Raw genomic sequence first — 17,262 nt, forward strand, 5'->3', positions numbered from 1 at the left:
GCCTCTTGATTAAGATAAAATTTATACCATCCCATGAGATTTGCAATCTCATTGCCCTGTTGGTTCAGGCAAATCACTGCAACCTCCCTCCCCCAGACCCAACAATAGATGCTGGATCTGCATTCCTAATTAGGCGAAGTCGTGTTTACTTCAGCATCACAGATCTTACAACTTGTCAATTTCACGCTACACTCTAGCATTTTAGTAGGGAGTTGTAATAGCTCTTCCTAACAAGCAGTGTCAAAGGCAGTAGGTTTCACCTCTTCAAAATCTATTGGTTTTGTCAAAGTGGTTTTTTATGACCTGTTGCACTGCGGCGGTTGTTATTGTACAACATGGCTTTAAGTTTAACCCCTTCTCTGCGGGCGGACGCACAGCGCTCCCGTGCTCGTGACGGAATCGCGCCGTCACGAGCCTCGGGCGCGCTGTGCTTGTGACGGAACGGTTCCGTCACGGCCCCGCCGCCCAATAGAACGCTCAGCGCAGGCCCAGCGAGCGGGCCGTGACAGAACCGTTCCGTCACAAGCACAGCACACCCGAGGCATGTGACGGGACAAGCATGCAGGGGGTTAAAAAAAGCTATATGATATGGCTAGTGTTGATTGCGTCATAGCACTTTTTTTTAGGTTTTATCTTTAAGATATATGCATAATAAGTCACACCGAGGAAGGTGCGGAGGAGGAGGAGGAAGGTAGGAGGAAGCAGAACAGACAGCGGGGAAGGTGGACAAAGGGGTTGTTGAACATGAGCGAGTAACATCCGAGGGGAAATCAAGAATATGAAAGAGGACATGCCGTAACGGCTAGTGGTCTTCTTTTGAAGCTGGGTAACCAGGTTTGAGTCTCAGCAGGCGGTTCAATATCCTGTGATTCTGGGCAAACCTTTTTCTTATCCTGTTGTTCCAATTTTCAGATCTAACTCAGAATCTTTACAATGACTAGGAAAGCTGCAATAAATACAGCAATCAAGTGCGATAGCAGATGAAGGAAATTAACTCCACATTTAGCGTTAAGGGAGACCGCTCTGCCAAATCCTTATTTCATGGCCGCGAAAAGCCTGTGGCCAGAGGTAGAATACTTAATCTGTTCATGCCTCAAAATGAATGTGTCTGTGTATAATGCAACTAGCGCTCATGTAAAGCACTCTGATACCTTTAGGTCTAAATTGCGCTGCAATAATAAATACGTTTAGTGGAAAGGGGGGTTTGGTTCAACTAGGGCCAGGCGGGACCTAAAATACTTTACAAAGGAAAGTAAGGCTGGGCTGCTATTCAAGTGGTGGTTTCAATTAACCCCTTCGGTGCTGGTGACGGAACCGCTCCGTCACCAGCGTCGGTTGAGCTGTGCTGGTGACGGAGCGGTTCCGTCATGGCCCGCCCAGCTCGATAGAACGCTCATGCGCGGCATGAATTCCGCGCCTGCGCTGAGCGTTCTATTGAGCGGGGCGGGCCGTGACGGAACCGCTCCGTCACGAGCACAGCTCAACCGAGGCTCGTGACGGAGTGGCTCTGTCACGAGCATGCGGCCGCCGCGCGGCCGCGAAAATTCGTTAGCACTGCGGCGGAATAGCCGCCGCAGTGAAGTGGTTAATAAACAGACTTCAGACCATTTATCTTTTTTGCATGGTCTGGGTAATTTAATTACCAACATTTTTTTAAAAGTAGTAACTTTCACTAATTCAACATTTTTTCAAGAAGTGTCCGAGGAAAGACACACACCACCTAATTCCGTAGTTTTAAAATAATATATATAACATATATTGTGAACAAAATAATTCACATGTATTAAGACAAAACATTATGAAACTACAAAGCCAGTCAAAGATCCTTTGAAGTCTTCATACTCTGGCATGATGTTTGCGGTTAGTAGGCAGTCTCTGGTAGAGTGACGCATCCATAGCAGTGTCCTACAGGTCATGCTGGAAGCAATGCAAGACTTCCGCATAATGAAAATCTTTATAAGAAAGTTTTTATCTACATAATACCCAGGTCTAGCAAAGCCAATCAAATGCCCCATTTACCTAGCAGTGTGCACAGTAATAGAAGGCTCATATATTTAATTTGAGAGAGAGTAGCCTTATGTGCAGACCTAGTTCTCTTATTTGCTGCTTGGACTCTACTAAACTAGTTGGTGCCTGAGAAGGCATGCAATCATTGCCCTCACTAGACTATTCCATTTCACACAGTGGGAAATTCAAGAGGGGTGTGAATGCAATTGCCAAAGGACCCTTCAGAAAGTTTAACAAAAATGACATCACACCATGTATGGGTACTAACTTCTGTGTCTGTCCTTTAGGTCACTGACCAACTATTGGAGATTTCAGATATCTTTTCACCATCAGGGTTTGCCTGAAGGCAGTCTTCCATATTCAATATTTCAGGACTTTTTATCTACCATTTCTTGCTGATTATTGAACAGGTGGTAGATTTCAATGGGCTGATTTCATTGGACATTTCTGCAGTAGAGCGTGCTACCACTCCAATCAATGTTTTGGCGCTTTGTAGTCTGTGAAAAAGGGTTTCAAATAGTAAGTCTCTGATTGGTGCAGCAGTAGTTATTTGGCCAGTCAGAGCCTCTTAAAAGTGCAACTGTCTCATAGCTTTAAATTCTGATATGGATGTATAAGATGGCAGGTGAGGGAAAACTCTGCAACAGTTCACTCAGCACCCTCTCACATATGAATGCCCCAAAGGGGCCTTGCACAGTTCCATCATAATTGACGACAAAGGGGTGACTCACACACAGTATAAAAATCTCTGCTCTTGAAAGGGTACCAATAGGACCCTGAGCGCGTACAGAGTATATGGGTCACTGAAGAATCTAGTTATCTGTTAAAATAGACAGGCTTCCCAGCTGCTGTGCTCGCTAAGATATGTCTTATCAGAAACTATCTATTATTGCCAATTAACAATAGTGGGATTCCGTTACTCTTTCCATTATGAGCTATATGGATGGTAATTATTTTTTACACTAAGATTAAGACACAAACTCTCAAAGTTTGCCTTTTACAGTACAGTTGCTGAAGTCAGGCAGTGACTTATATTTGAGATTAGCATTTATATAAGCATTCAAGGATAACCTTTGGTGTTACCCTTCTTTTTTTAGCACATGGCACATGTGAAAAGTAGAGCCCAATCCGGTCGGCCCCTGATATGCAGCATGTGGAGGTTGCCTTTCTTCTCAGTAGCACACAACAGAAACTGCACCAATTTCCCCATAATAGTTTGTAAATTTCGGAAGCACTGCAGTCTATTTTATAGCCTAACGACTGTTAAAGCCCATCCTACACAGATAATGAACATTCAATGTCTGTTGAGTCTATAAATATTTCTTCTTTACCAACCAGAAGTGGCAAACTTTTACTGCGCATCCTGGTGGTAATGGACAGTAAAACCTGTAAAATGACACCCAAGCCATGGGGGAAAAGCTTTTTGATTTTCAACAAGAAAATTCTGCTTTGGGATTTTCTTTTCGAAAAAACAAACATTAAAAATTTGAAGGGGAAACATTGAACAGGGGCAAAGCACAAAATCTATTAGAGTTACGAAGTACCCTCAGTAACCACAAAATCCAGCTTTACCTGACTCTGAGCTTTCGAGCCCAAAAACAATGGTCTAAGCAGTTAATTGACAACAGCACATCTATTTTCGACGGACTTTTAAGTACAATTTCAGAGGCGAAATCTGAATATAAAAACTTTGGGATTACTCACTTGCGGCCAGATGTAGGTAGGCTTTTACCGGTCGGTAACGGCCGATTTCGGCCGTTACCGACCGGTAAATGGATTTTGAGATGTAGGGGGCAATTTCATACAGAATCGGTAAATTTACCAATCGGTAAATTTACCGATTCTGTAAATTACCGAATCGGTATTTTTACCGATTCGGTAAATTTGAGATGTAGGTGGGACTCTTCTGAGTCCCACAAGCCTTACCGAATCGCCATTTTACCATCAAATCCAATTTGATGGTAAAATACCGATTCCGGTGTGCATGCACATGTGTGCATGCACACCTCTGCCATGTGACAGGCAGACCTGCCCTTGGGGCATGTATGCCTGCCACATGGCACCCGAGCCTGTTTTGGGGGGGCCAGAGGGTGTCAAAGTGACACCCCCTGCACCCTTGTGAAATTCGGTATTTACCGATTCGGTAAATACCGAATGGGTAATGCCCATTCATTCCTATGGGCTTCAAAGCCCATAGGAATGAATGGGCATTACCGGTCGGTATTTACAGAATCGGTAAATACAGATTTTTACCGATTCGGTAAAAAACACATCTGGATTGCCCTACATCTCCCCCTTCATATTTACCGACTCTTAAATACCGAATCGGTAAAATTCGGTATTTAAGAGTCTTTATTTACCTACATCTAGCCCCTGGTGTTTTCGACCTCTGCCCCATCATGTCCGCCTGAAATTGAGCCATGTTTCTCGTTAAGCACGAATTGTTGTGGTAATTGCTGCTTTACTTTTTTATGCACTTTTTGCCTTAAAATCTTAAAATTGATAGTTTTTGTGTATTAGCTCATCAAGTTTTTGCTCTGTTTTTCTATAGTTTAAATAAAATAGTTTGTACTGTTTGAACTTAACACGCACACCACTGTGGTTGCCTGTATTTTGCTTCATAGCTCTAGAGGTACAGCCAGGACTCTCAAAAAACTGTGTTTTGACTTTATATCAGATTATGTTTTTGAAGTTGGTTGGGCCATATTAATCACCCCTTTTCTGACACAGAGTATGGTCTACGTTATAAATAGGGGCAATAACTTTCTGGATGAAATAAGTATGCAAAGAAACTGCGCAACAGAGGAGACCCCTGACTAATAAGAACAATCTGGAAGTATGTCTCCAGAGATAGTGGAACTCGCACAACAAATAGCAAAAGAAGCCCCATCTCGACTATATTTCTACCAAAATTATTGAGAGTGACTGGTGGCCAACTAACAATAGTCCACCTAGAGATTTCAAAAGTAATCATAAGAATTTCTGCTGCAGGAAAAGTTTGGAGTAGCAACAACAAAGCGTTCCCGTGTGATGGAGGCCAAGCCACCATCAACGCCTGGGATATGGTCTCGATAAGCCATTTTGGGCCAGATGTAGGAGCCTAAATACCGGTCGATAACGGCCGATTTCGGCCGTTACCGACCGGTATTTAAGAATTGGCATGTAGGGGCCCTATTTTACCAATTCGGTAAAATTACCGAATCGGTAAATTTACCGAATCGGTAAAACACTGATTCGGTATTTTTACCGAATCGGTAACTTCCCGATGTAGGTGGGACTCTTCTGAGTCCCAAAGTCCTTACAGATTCGGTAATTTACCACCCAATCCAATTGGGTTGGTAAAATACCGAATCCAGGTGTGCATGGCATGTGACAGATAGACATGCCCTTAGGGCATGTCTGTGTGCCACATGGCACACATACCTGTATTTGGGGTGCTAGAGGGTGTCAAAGTGACACCCCCTGCACCCTTGCAGGAATCGGTATTTACCGATTCGGTAATTACCGAATCGGTATTTCCCATTGATTCTTATGGGCTTCACAGCCCATAGGAATCAATAGGAAATACCGATTCGGTATTTACCGAATCGGTAAATACCGAATTTTAAAGAATCGGTAATTCAATTACCGATTCTTCCTAAATCTACCTCCTTCATATTTACCGATTCATAAATACCGAATCGGTAAAATTCGGTATTTATGAATCGGTAAATACGATTTTCCTACATCTGGCCCCTTGTGTCATAATGGGAAGGCAACTATAATATTGGGGACAGATATTTTTTAGGCAAGTTTACATAACCGCTAATTTATAAAAGTTGTAGTCTATAAATAAATCATAAACCTGAATGATTTGCTTGGTCAGAGTAAAGACTAAATAATAGCACATAAGAATTGTAAACACAAAAATAATCTGTATACGGCATTCCAATTCATACCTATTTACCATTAGTCCAAAGAGGCGGGTGTAAATCAATTATGTTTGATAAACAAATTCTAATTAGTAGGGTTAGACAATCTGATAAAAAGTCATTTCCTCATTGTCAATTGCTGTGTACGCTCTGCTAGCTCTGCTATGAGCGGTAGCAAAATACTTTAACCCAGGCACCAGTTTTCTAAGGTTCTGTGATTTATATCGATCAGCTGTGTAAGTTTATGTTTGATTAGCAGAAAAGTTTACATGTCTAGTGCACAAATGATGGATGTATGAATGAACTTTCTGCTGGGTGGTTACAGCACCATCCCCTCCCCAAGCGCCTTGAGACCCTCTGGGTGAGTAGTGCGCTATACAAATGCTCGAACTTGAACTTGAATTTAGCCTGGCACATGGAGCCTGTTTACTAGGCAGCATCACTAGCAAATAGTTAATAAATGTAGGACAGCGACACAGAGTTTCTGGATAAGAAACCTGCCCTAGGACAATGTTCAGTGTTTGCTTGGTACGTGCTCGTTCATTCTCTGTCCTGTTTTCAGAAAGAAGTGGGGAAAACCTATCAAAAATTATGCCCTTGATTTGTAATGAATACGTACTGTATCGATTGTGTTGTCCCAGCCTTGTCGGAGCACAGCCGGCAGGGGGAGGATGGAAAGACATCAGGTCGCCACTGTACCCGGCGGAGGCTGCGCATCCCGACCACAGGTAATGAGCTCGGGTAGCACGGGGAATACTCAGATTATAAAGGTGCCATGTCTCACTCTGCAGGAATAGACAGTCTGGAAGCTGCGACTGCACGGCGTTCTTGTATTGTTTTCGAAAGGACGATCCCAGCCTGCTTGCAGGATACAATTATTTTGAAACCGACAGTGTAATTAATAGTAATTCTATTGAGGTGCAGAATTTTAGACTTAGAGGTTTTTTTGTGTGCCGATGATAAAGTAATAATAATGGCCTTGTAGAGCACTCCACTGCCTTTTGGCTAGGCACCGGCCATAGCAATAACATCTACAAACATAGGCAGATCTGACTGCAGTATGGATGCTGACCAGGTAAGACAAAACAAATTAACCAGGTTGGGTGACTGGCAATGAATTGGGACCACTCCTCACCTGAGCTTGTGATGCCTCAGTGGAATAAAGCATCCTTTTGTCTGGCACCCTTGTTATGGAGACCTGCATGAATGTGTACTATATACTTATAATTGATCATATGTAAATTGCGCGAATACCCTCTCTGAACATAACGCATGTGCAATGCAACCATATATTCTAGGAATTTTCCATTGGAAAAATTAATAATGCCATTTATTGAAATGACCTATAGGTGTATCACAGGAACCCAGAAACAAATACTGTTCCTCTATTTCATAGCAACTACCCAGGTCCTGCCGGAAACTGGGGTGTCCCTTCTTAGTCGGGTTCCTATGACGAACCTGATTATGAGTGGGGTTGAGCGGTATCAGCCGGTGCAGTACTGCTCCAGCCAACCACGACTGCCTGGTGTTCCCGTAGGAAGATTATGCCAAGTACGTTTGAATGTCTGAAAAATATCTAACTCTACCTGCACTCTAGATCTTTAAAAAGGCACTCAACTGTGTGGCACAAACATTTTAAGCTTAAAATAGGTGTTTGTTACAGTCCTAATGAACATTAGCTGAAATGAAGAATTGGGAGTGGGTGGGACACAAAAGGAATGTATAGGATTATGAAAAAGGCACAGAGGAGTAATATATAGGTTTTTGTCCTAACTTTTATCATATTATTTGTTGCATTCCCCTTGGTAGTTGGTGTGTTGAGCTCAAGAGCATTTTTTACCCATAAACAATTACCTGATTTCCCCCAACCAAAATGAACACTAAATACTTTTCTAAAACAAAACAATTTGGTGGCAACCTATTTCTTGAGACAACAAAGAACATAGTTAGACATCTTGGGTACCACAACTGGTAACACGCTTGATTCTTGTATTGGATAATGTTCCGTAACCTATGAATATGTTTACAGTTTGTTTATATGGTATCATAATCAGCTGCACAAATATGAATGATAAACATTTGTAATAGTCTGTGTGGATAAGAATCAAGAGTTCATTGTGCAAACTAATTAAAATAGATGTCAAATTAAATAAGAAAGCTTGTTCATGGAATACAGGTGATGGGTGTAACCACAGTGTAGTGAAACATCTGCAATTATGGAATTCTGTATTATTGGGCAGACACCTTCAGAAGGTGCTGGGATCAAAAGCAACAATCATGTTAATAAACATTGTGAAACACACAAGGAGAACCTTCATGGTCAGGCGTGCAGCATACTCTGAAAATAAAGCAGTATTTCTGCAATCGCAGTCCAAAAAAGCATGGGCAAAACCAACAGGTTTGGCATTGCCTGATGCCATTTTGGATCTGTCCATGCTTGTTTTGTTTGTGCATAGGGGCACACATTTTATAAAAACAAACATTGCCTAAAAGAAAAAAATACCTACATATTTATAATAAAGCACGCATAGCACCAGTGGTCTCTGGCAATGTCGAGGCTTATTGTGCGGATGTGCACATTAAGCAGGAGTGAAATGGCTTTACTCACAGTCAGGAAGACCAATAGCTGAAGGGGGCGGGCACTGCACCACATTCAGAATGGCGTGGTGGTTGGAAGCAAACGATAAATGACACTACTGCTTACCAATTGATGAAGAGGGCCAAATGAAAGCCACTGTAAGTGTGCACAGTATATAGCAAACCCTTATTGAGTAGTACTTAAAATGTCCATCACCTGCTGTGATTTAACTTCCTAACTTCCAGCACTGATCTTCCCTTCATGGCACCTTTGTGTGCATAATTGCTTGGTAACCGAGTAATCGGTATCTACCATTTTTTCCTATGTGTTTTGCTAATTACTTTGCACAGTTTGACTGTCAAATGTGTGATCTGAAACTGTAAAATAAAATGTTCGATGTGTTAAGTAACTTTTGTACTCTCTAGAAATAAAGGGTGATGATGTATGCGTTGGGTGAGCATACACAGGCTGAACACGCGCCTCCTTTTACCTCCAGGAAGGGATCTCGCCAGCTTTGTTCATACCACAGAGTGCAATCAAAGAGAAACCATGCATGAATGGAGTGTGGAAAAGATGGCCGCCGCAGACGTTCCATCGAGCGGAATAGATTATAGTGCGGCGCTCCAGGTGGCCTGGCAGTGTTAAAATATTAAAAGTGCCAGGCAGCAAAGAGCTCTCGGCTCGGGAGTGGGAAGAAGCGGACCTGCCTCACACAAGAATCGGCGTGTTTTCTGTACCTGTGCTCCAGCTCTCTGATAGACAAGATGACGCCCGACGTTGACGACCTCTGTTGTATCGTAGCCAGGAAGGTGAATTCGCTTTTATTCCTGAACAGCTGGATTACTTTCTCGTTCACGTGCGGCGCTGCGTGGACTTCTCTTTCCACATCTGTGGGGGTGACAGGGGAAAAAGAGCAACACAAGTTATCAATGGACGTCATTTCACCGAAATACTAAGGGTAGCGAAGTGACATCACACACACTGTGACCTCCACTTTCACTCACACACACATACATACACATACACAAAAATTCACACATGTACACTCTCTCAACACACTCTCACCGTCAAGCACGCACACATCATACATTTAAAAAGATTTTTTTACTTACCTTAACTGCCATGGAAGGGGCATATTCCAGTTTATTCTGCTAATTTTTTATTACACTATTGGGGAATAATATATTAAATTTATTCACTATTAGTGTAAAAAAAAATTAGACAGAACATACAGGGGGTGTAGCCCCAGCTGCCTCAGTGTTAATGGCACTGTATTTGCTACCTCTGAGGCCAGGGGTTGCAAAGGCAGTGCTCGGGGTAGCAGAGGGCAAACTGCGACCTCTGGCGACCCCTAGTTGGCTTCCATGGTATTAGGGATGCGAAATAATCTCTCCTATCAGGTTCATAATATCTGGCTTCAATTCAACCAGTGTTTGCAACTTTGCATCTGCAGGAGCTGCATGGCGCTGGCCCAGCCGCTCTTGCTTATTTAGTGGAAAAATCAGAAAATGCCATCTTTGTCAATGTGCCGCGCTTGTCACTTTGACATGTTTACAATTGGGCAGCCACAGATTTTCTGACAACATTTCTGACATGATGCTGAGCCATTAGGGTGTGCTTCGAGCAGATTAACTGGCTGTAAATAAGGTGTGATGCAGCGAAATGAGGTTTTAAAGCCTGAAAGATCCGTCCAGTCGAGGGGCCCAAAACCACTTAGCTGCTCCAATTTCACTTCCACCATGAAGCCTGTTATCTCTGCCCCCCTTACCCTTTGAAAGCCCTGTCCTTGCCTGGCTCTGCAAAGCCTATTACTGCTTATAATGCCATACGACTGTTCCTGACCAGGAGTAAATGCAGAATTCATTGCAAACTGGTGTCTTGTCTACCTGTTCCAGATGCAGAGGAAAATATGATGGTTTTCTATATTGCATCATCCACCATGTTTACAAGAGCAGCAAGCATTTGCAATGCAATCACTTGCGCGTTTGCGAAAGTTGTTATTGTTATTGTTATTGTTATTTTAATTTTATACCGCGCCTAATCACCTACAGGTCTCTAAGCGCCAGGAAAGATGGTACAAGACAATAACACAACGGAGTAAAAGCAGAGAGCAGCACTCAGTTAAACCCTGCTCAGGCTTCTCCTGAACAATAGCGTTTTTAGACTCTTTCTAAATTTTAGGAGGTTTCCTTCCTCACGCAGCCCTCCAGGCAAGCTGTTCCACAGCTGGGGAACCAGCACTGAAAAGGCTCTCCCACCCTTCGTCGCTAGCCTATAGCGTGGGCAGGTCAACAGCTGCGAGTCCGAAGACCGAAGTGTTCTCACCGGACAGTACAGCTGCAGGCGCTCTTTAATGTAGGCTGGAGCCTTACCATAAATTGCTTTATGAGCTGTACACAGACTCTTAAATTCCACTCTTTCTTTGATTGGAAGCCAATGTAGGCTTTGTAATAAGTAAGAGCTATTGGCGCTGTAAATGAGAATATTTTTTACTCCTTTTTACTGCAGTGGAGGGATTATTTAGCTAATGATAGATAGAGCTATTGTCATTGTAAATGTAAATATTTTTTAGCTATCTGTTGTCGAATGAATGTATGTGGCTTGCAGTGGAATTATGTGGATAGTAATTATGTGGTATTTAGTGTATTGGAATTTTGTGGATTGTGTGTTATGGAGAATAATGTGGTATGGTATTTTGTGTTGTGGAGTGTTGTGCAGTCAAGTTTAATTATGTGTTGGTTTTATGTGGGGTGTATTTATGTGAGTGAGAGATAGGCTGGGTGAAGAAAGAGGGTGAAGGGATACAAGGGGAGGGAGGGCGAGAGTAAAGAGAAAGGAGGAGGGGAAGTGACATGCCCAGCGCTTTATGAGGGAGGGCCCGTCCTATACTGAGCAAAGCTCACAATTTTTTTTATATTTTTTTATTTTTGTTAAATTTTTCAAAGACCTTTATTTAAAATTCTAGCATATCAAGTTACAAGGTAAACAAGCAGGGTTTCTGCAAATAACAAGAAGAAAAAAGAAAAAAACAAATCTGTTACATACATCGTAAAGTCATTTGTACCTTAGTAGCACACAACTGAATATAGGGAGGGGTGACAATAGATGAAGCAGGAAAGGACATAGAGGAGTGCCGAGTACAGGCAGGGTGCAGGCGGGAGAGGCCACAGGGAATCAGCAGAGTGCAGAGGGGGGTAGTAGTTCTCTACGGTCCATCACCGGTGTCCACCACGGGCGGTGAGCCAGCAGGGAGCGCGGGTGAGGTTGTAGAGGGAGGGGCACTCTGGCGGAGGAGGTATGAGACAAGAGGACCCCAGATATCAAGTGGCCGACCAATTGCTGTTGTCAACTCCCAGAATTCTGACAGGAGCTTCTGACAACGCACAGCATCTTCAAGCCAAGCGCTAACCCTGGGTGCGGGTCTCCGACCCAATGCATGGCTACTCTGCGATGTGCGAGAACAAGCAGCATAGTGGTGAGCCGGCGGGAAGCGTCAGGACAATGCTTCACAAAGCCTAGAAAGCAGATCAATGGGTCTGGAGAGACAGACATGGAGGTATTCTCAGTGATTATGGTGTACACATCTCGCCAATATGCAGAAACCTTGGGGCACAGCCAAGCATGATGAGAAAAGTCTGCCGCAGGAGCCGAGCACCGTAGACATCTATCACTGGAAGAGTGGAACATTCTATACAGCTGAGCAGGGAGCGATACAGTATATACAAATATTTAAAATGTATGAGGTACAGGCGGCAATTAGGAAACAGACGTTTGGTCTGCTTGCAACAGTACAGCCAGTCCTCCTGAGTAAGATCAATACCTAGGTCCTCGCTCCAGGCAGTGTGGGCGCGATCATCAGATATTGGGTAACTTGGTGGCATAAAGTCTATAGACCACTTTGCGGGGGAGGCGGAAGTGTATGCCAGGTCGAGGGCAGCCAACGAGGGAGGGGGCTGAGGGAAAGTGGGGTACCGTTCCCGGCAGGACGCTCTAAGTTGATAATGGAGCAGTGTCTCCATTGGGCCGGACTCGGCTGGAAGAGAAAAGAAATCACCGTCGGGGTAGAAGTCAGATAATGTGGCCAGCCCCAGGCCAGTTGCGCGTATTACCATCCGGGCCATGTGCAGTGAGGGAAATAACGGGTTGTATGCGACCGGCATGGCATTAGCGGAGAGCAAGCTGGAACCAGAAGACCTCTGATATCTCCGAAGACCGTTCCAGGCCCAGCGCAGGGTCTCCACCATGTCGATCTCTCTGTGCGGTGGTTTTGCGGAGACCAAAATAGCAGTCCAGAAGGCTGAGGGAGCCGCTAGATGCGAAGCTCACTACTTAAACTCCTACTTTATTTAAACTGTGTTCCAAGTACAGTGAAGGGTAGGGAAAGATAGCACTGCATGAAAAAAAGATAACACTACAGGAGAGTGACAACCGGGGCTGCATAAAAGTGATGCTAGTACTGCATGAGTGAGTGAGAGCAAAGCATTAAAGAAAGAAATGATGGCGCAGGAGAGTGACAGCACCAGAGAGACTTCGAGTATGCACGCGAGTAACTGTTGACACTGAATGAGACACCTTACACTGAATAGAGGTGTCTCTTGACACTGTAGGAGAGAGACAACAGTACAGACGAGAGACCACACTTAAGAAAAAAGCAAGACTGCGCTAAAAAGGAATTCGACGTACAAATTTCAAGAGAGACCAAAACACTACATTAGAGAGAGAGAGACTCATAACACTGAAAGAAACAGCCCTGCATCATTGTTGTGGGAAGGGTGATAAAGTGTGGGGAACAGCACTGGGAGATTAGGAGCGGCACAGCGGCACAGCAGACAGCGGGTGCCAAAGATAAAAAGCACTGTAATAAATCGGAAAAAGCAGTGACCGCGGAGGGGTGGTGGGGATGTGCATGCACTGTTGTGGAAGGGGTGAGGTGGTGTGGGAAATGGCACAGTGAGATTAAGAGTGGCACGGTGTGCGCCAAAGAATAAGCATCGACACAAACACGCAGTGACCTCGAAGGGGTGGTGGTCATTCACTGTTGTGGGAGAGGTGAGTTGGTGTGGAGAGCGGCACAAGGAGATTAAGAGCTTAAGTGAGGGGCCTAGCTGAAAAGTGTAACGGCCATGAAGGTTTCAGGGCAGGAACATAAGCAGAGACAGGGCAACCAAAAAAAAGAGTGTTCTATAATTTGGGGAAATAACGTGAAGTGTATAAGCACATGTAACAGGGGCAGTCCTCGTGGGAGGATATGAAAGCCCAAAAGGTGGGACTAGTAAGCCTAGCCTCTAATAAAGACTGGCGTTTACAGAGGACGGTAAGAGAATCCAAATTAAAACATGCGCGGTGCTTAAAGCCCATATTCTAGGAACATCATGCCTTGCAGAGCAGCACATGTGCTGCCCAGGCTCGACCTAATCAACAGTGCCATTTAGTGCATTCACAACAAACAAGTTTTGTTGAGAGCTAGTAAATTACTTTAACTCTTGATTATTCACCAACATTATTTCTTTTTTTATACTCGAATGGCCTTTCCTCTAGCAAGCCCTAACGTGGCATGGGCTACTTGACACATTTGACTGGATAATAAAGAAAATGTACATCTGCCTAAAGTACTGTACCCTAGTTAATGGCACCATGTCAAAATATTTTGAGCTCGTCAGGAGCTTTTTCATAGTAACCCTAGAATCATTCTTTAAAAAATTGCATTCAGTTAATAATGTAAATAAAACTTTAGCTACGAAAAAGAACTATCTGTGTAAGCAGATTACATTCTCCTACTCCTTTTAATCCATTGCCTTCCTTTCAAGCCACATTTGGTGACGAAAATACCTTGGCCTGAATCTCATGCTATAAACTGAACTAGGACTACAGCAAAGTAAGACAATCACTAAATGTTGTCCGAAAATACATTTTGAAGACCTAAAGTTGTAGATTTGGACCTCCAAACATTTTTCTCCAGATACCATGATGAACCAAAGTAATTATATTAAAAAAACAATAAGCAATTTAGGGATTATCTGGAGAAATGAACCCCACTAACAGTGATTGAGTGGGGTGGTCAATATATTTAGAATGATGAACAGACCTTTTATTATGCCCCTCCAAGTAATATTCCCTCTACCACCAGCATCAAACCTTTACAAAGAAATAAACAAAATCTTCTCAAATCTCCTTTAGTCAAAGAAGAAAAAAGTACAGACTGCTTTGAAGAAACTTCTAGACAAGATAGATGGGGGAATGAATGTTATAACTTTCAACTAGATATCATGACGCCTTTAGTCTTCAACAAGGATTCCTCTGGTCTAACAACAATAATCTGTCCCAAATGCTAACTAGGATCAAATAGAAATTGCTCTGATGTCCATGTCATTAGAGTCAATCACTGCTCCAAGAAACCAACCACTGAACTTAAAAGAAGTACCTTAAACATAAAACCATGTCTAAACAAGAATAACATTGATCTAAGCAAAAGTTTAAATGAAAAAATGAAAATGAATATGAAGAAATAAACTCTGGAAAAAATATATTGATAAGGGCATCAATAAAATGAAATATGTACAGTATGATAATAATGTAAATCCCGTCCTTCTGATGTAGCATCCATTTACTCACCAACTCAATGGCAGTAAAAGTTATAGCATCTGAAAAAAAGTGGCTCTCATAAGTGCTATCAGTTTACGGCTCAGAAGGCAGTAATCCAGAATCTGACGACAGGATCAATAGACTGCCATGGATGCAAGAAAAGAGCAACAACCAGAGTTTAATCTAATTTTTGGGGTTCAGCAATTATTTTCCTCATGAGACATTGACTGAAAGCTAGAGAGGGTACTTCATACAGAGAAGAAAGTAGTAGAAAGAAAAAGATGAAAGGGCAGGGATCTCAGGTTGCAGATTAAAGAGGCATGAGGTGGATTCAAGATTACGCAGCCTTGTTATTCGGTGCACCGTCATTTAAAAGCACTGGCCACAGGCTTCTGAGAAGAAACCTGGGCACTCGCACTCATTGTTTTACAAATTAAGCAATGGTTACAACTACACTAGTGAGTTCATTATGACAAAACGATATGCAAACACATGTACCCTAATTTTTGCTGATGTGGGATACCTTCAAAGACCTGACTCCTCAGAATGGCTCAAATCATATCATACTGATAATTTTGAATTCCTCAAGGCCTGCCGCACTGAAGCAAACACTGTGGGCCATATGTACGACGAACTGGCGGAGCGCTTTGTTAGCCTCCTGTGTTTAACAACACGCTCCGCCACTTCGGAAACGCAAGGCTGCACCATAAGGATATAGTGCAGCCTTGCATTTTCCCCTGCTTTGGATGGGGGGGGACACAGGCCCCTGCAGCCCCCGTGGTGCAGGGGGGCCCTCACCCTCCAGGGGGCCCCGTCAGCACCGCACTTCTGCTGGGGAGCTCTAAATTGAGTCCGGAGGGGGCCCCTTCACGTACCCTGCAGGGGGGCCCCCTCAAGGTTTGTTACGCCACTGTTCGTTGGTGCTATGTTTCACAACTTAGCGTCAACGCAGGTACCTTTGCACCAGAGTGCAAGGATGTCTGTGTGTATTTAGGTGTCCCTTCCTGCACATGACCAATCCTAAAATGCCATTTTGCAACTTTCATGTGTGCTGCTACATGCAACACATGAAAGTTACAGAATGGCATTTTTAAAAAGGTTTATGTACAGGAAGGGACACCTTCCTGTACATAAACAACCACGGCATTTTGTTTTTTCCATGTGTACTGCACAAGGCAGCACACATGGAAAAAGCAAAAACGAGGAGAAATAGTGCATTTCTCCTCGTTTCGCCAGCTTATGACCAGGGTTTTCCTGGTCTTAAATTTGGAGTGGCCTCCTATGTACGCCATCCATGTACAGAGAGAGCAGCATCAAATACAATGGGTGTTGCGGTGGAACGCCCACCACAACACGCACTGCACGGCCCTTTCACGCTAAACATAGCGTGAAAGGGTGCCTTATGTACAAGGCAGCGTTAAGCCACATTAAGTGGCTTAACGCTGCCTTGTAAAAAAGGCGGAGCCCCTATCGCCACAGGAACGTAACAAAAAAGTGACATTCCCGTGGCGATAGGGGTTTGCACATATGCCCCTGTGTTTCTTTTAACCAACAAAATGCACATACCTGGATTTATACAATCTGACCTGTGCTGAATATGCAAATGTAGACAGGTATTCATTCAGTGCTAGCTTTTTCAAAGCCCATTTTTAACAGCTTTTGTGTGAAAAAACGAAGACACGCAGAACGTAGCATTGTAAGTGTTAGGTGGACTGTTACAGCATGCAAAATAGTGTTGACTAGCAGACACTGGTTTGCCTACCTCCAGATCCAGGTGATAACTGATGCTGCCTTTCATACTTTTTTAAATACAGTGCATAATGCAGCAGTGTTACAGACTGATTGCAGTCACTGCTGGTGAGCCTCAAGCCACTGTCATTCATTTAAACTGATTCTCTATGCACAGGGCACTTTAATGGTCGTGATTATATAAAAACAAATATCTGCTTATTAGTACATCGACTCAACCGAAGTCACATCGTCATGTAAACACGGGGAAACTGCTATGTTTCCAAGGTTCATGCGTGACTACCTGCTCAGGTCCAGATTTATTTTCTTTGAATTCTGGGACTAGTAGTTGTGGTTATTCCATTAAAACACCTTCAATGCTATGGAGATGTTTCTCCCACGCTGAATCTTTTTTTTTCCCATTGTTTATGACAAGGTCAGCTCGTCATAAGCACA

At 43.4% G+C, this 17,262-nt stretch overlaps 1 protein-coding gene across 1 annotated transcript in view; it reads right to left on the minus strand.

Moving 5' to 3' along the window:
* The window catches only part of NELL1 (neural EGFL like 1), a 3,494,430-nt gene that overhangs the window by 3,228,798 nt on the left and 248,370 nt on the right, over window positions 1-17,262 (minus strand). The window contains exon 3 of the mRNA XM_078684549.1: window positions 9,234-9,384. Coding sequence (XP_078540675.1) covers window positions 9,234-9,384 — 151 coding nt within the window. The remainder of the gene's footprint in view (window positions 1-9,233; window positions 9,385-17,262) is intronic.

This window comes from Lissotriton helveticus, chromosome 3_2 (assembly GCF_964261635.1).
Source record: "Lissotriton helveticus chromosome 3_2, aLisHel1.1, whole genome shotgun sequence".
NCBI classification, from domain to species: Eukaryota; Metazoa; Chordata; class Amphibia; order Caudata; family Salamandridae; genus Lissotriton; species Lissotriton helveticus.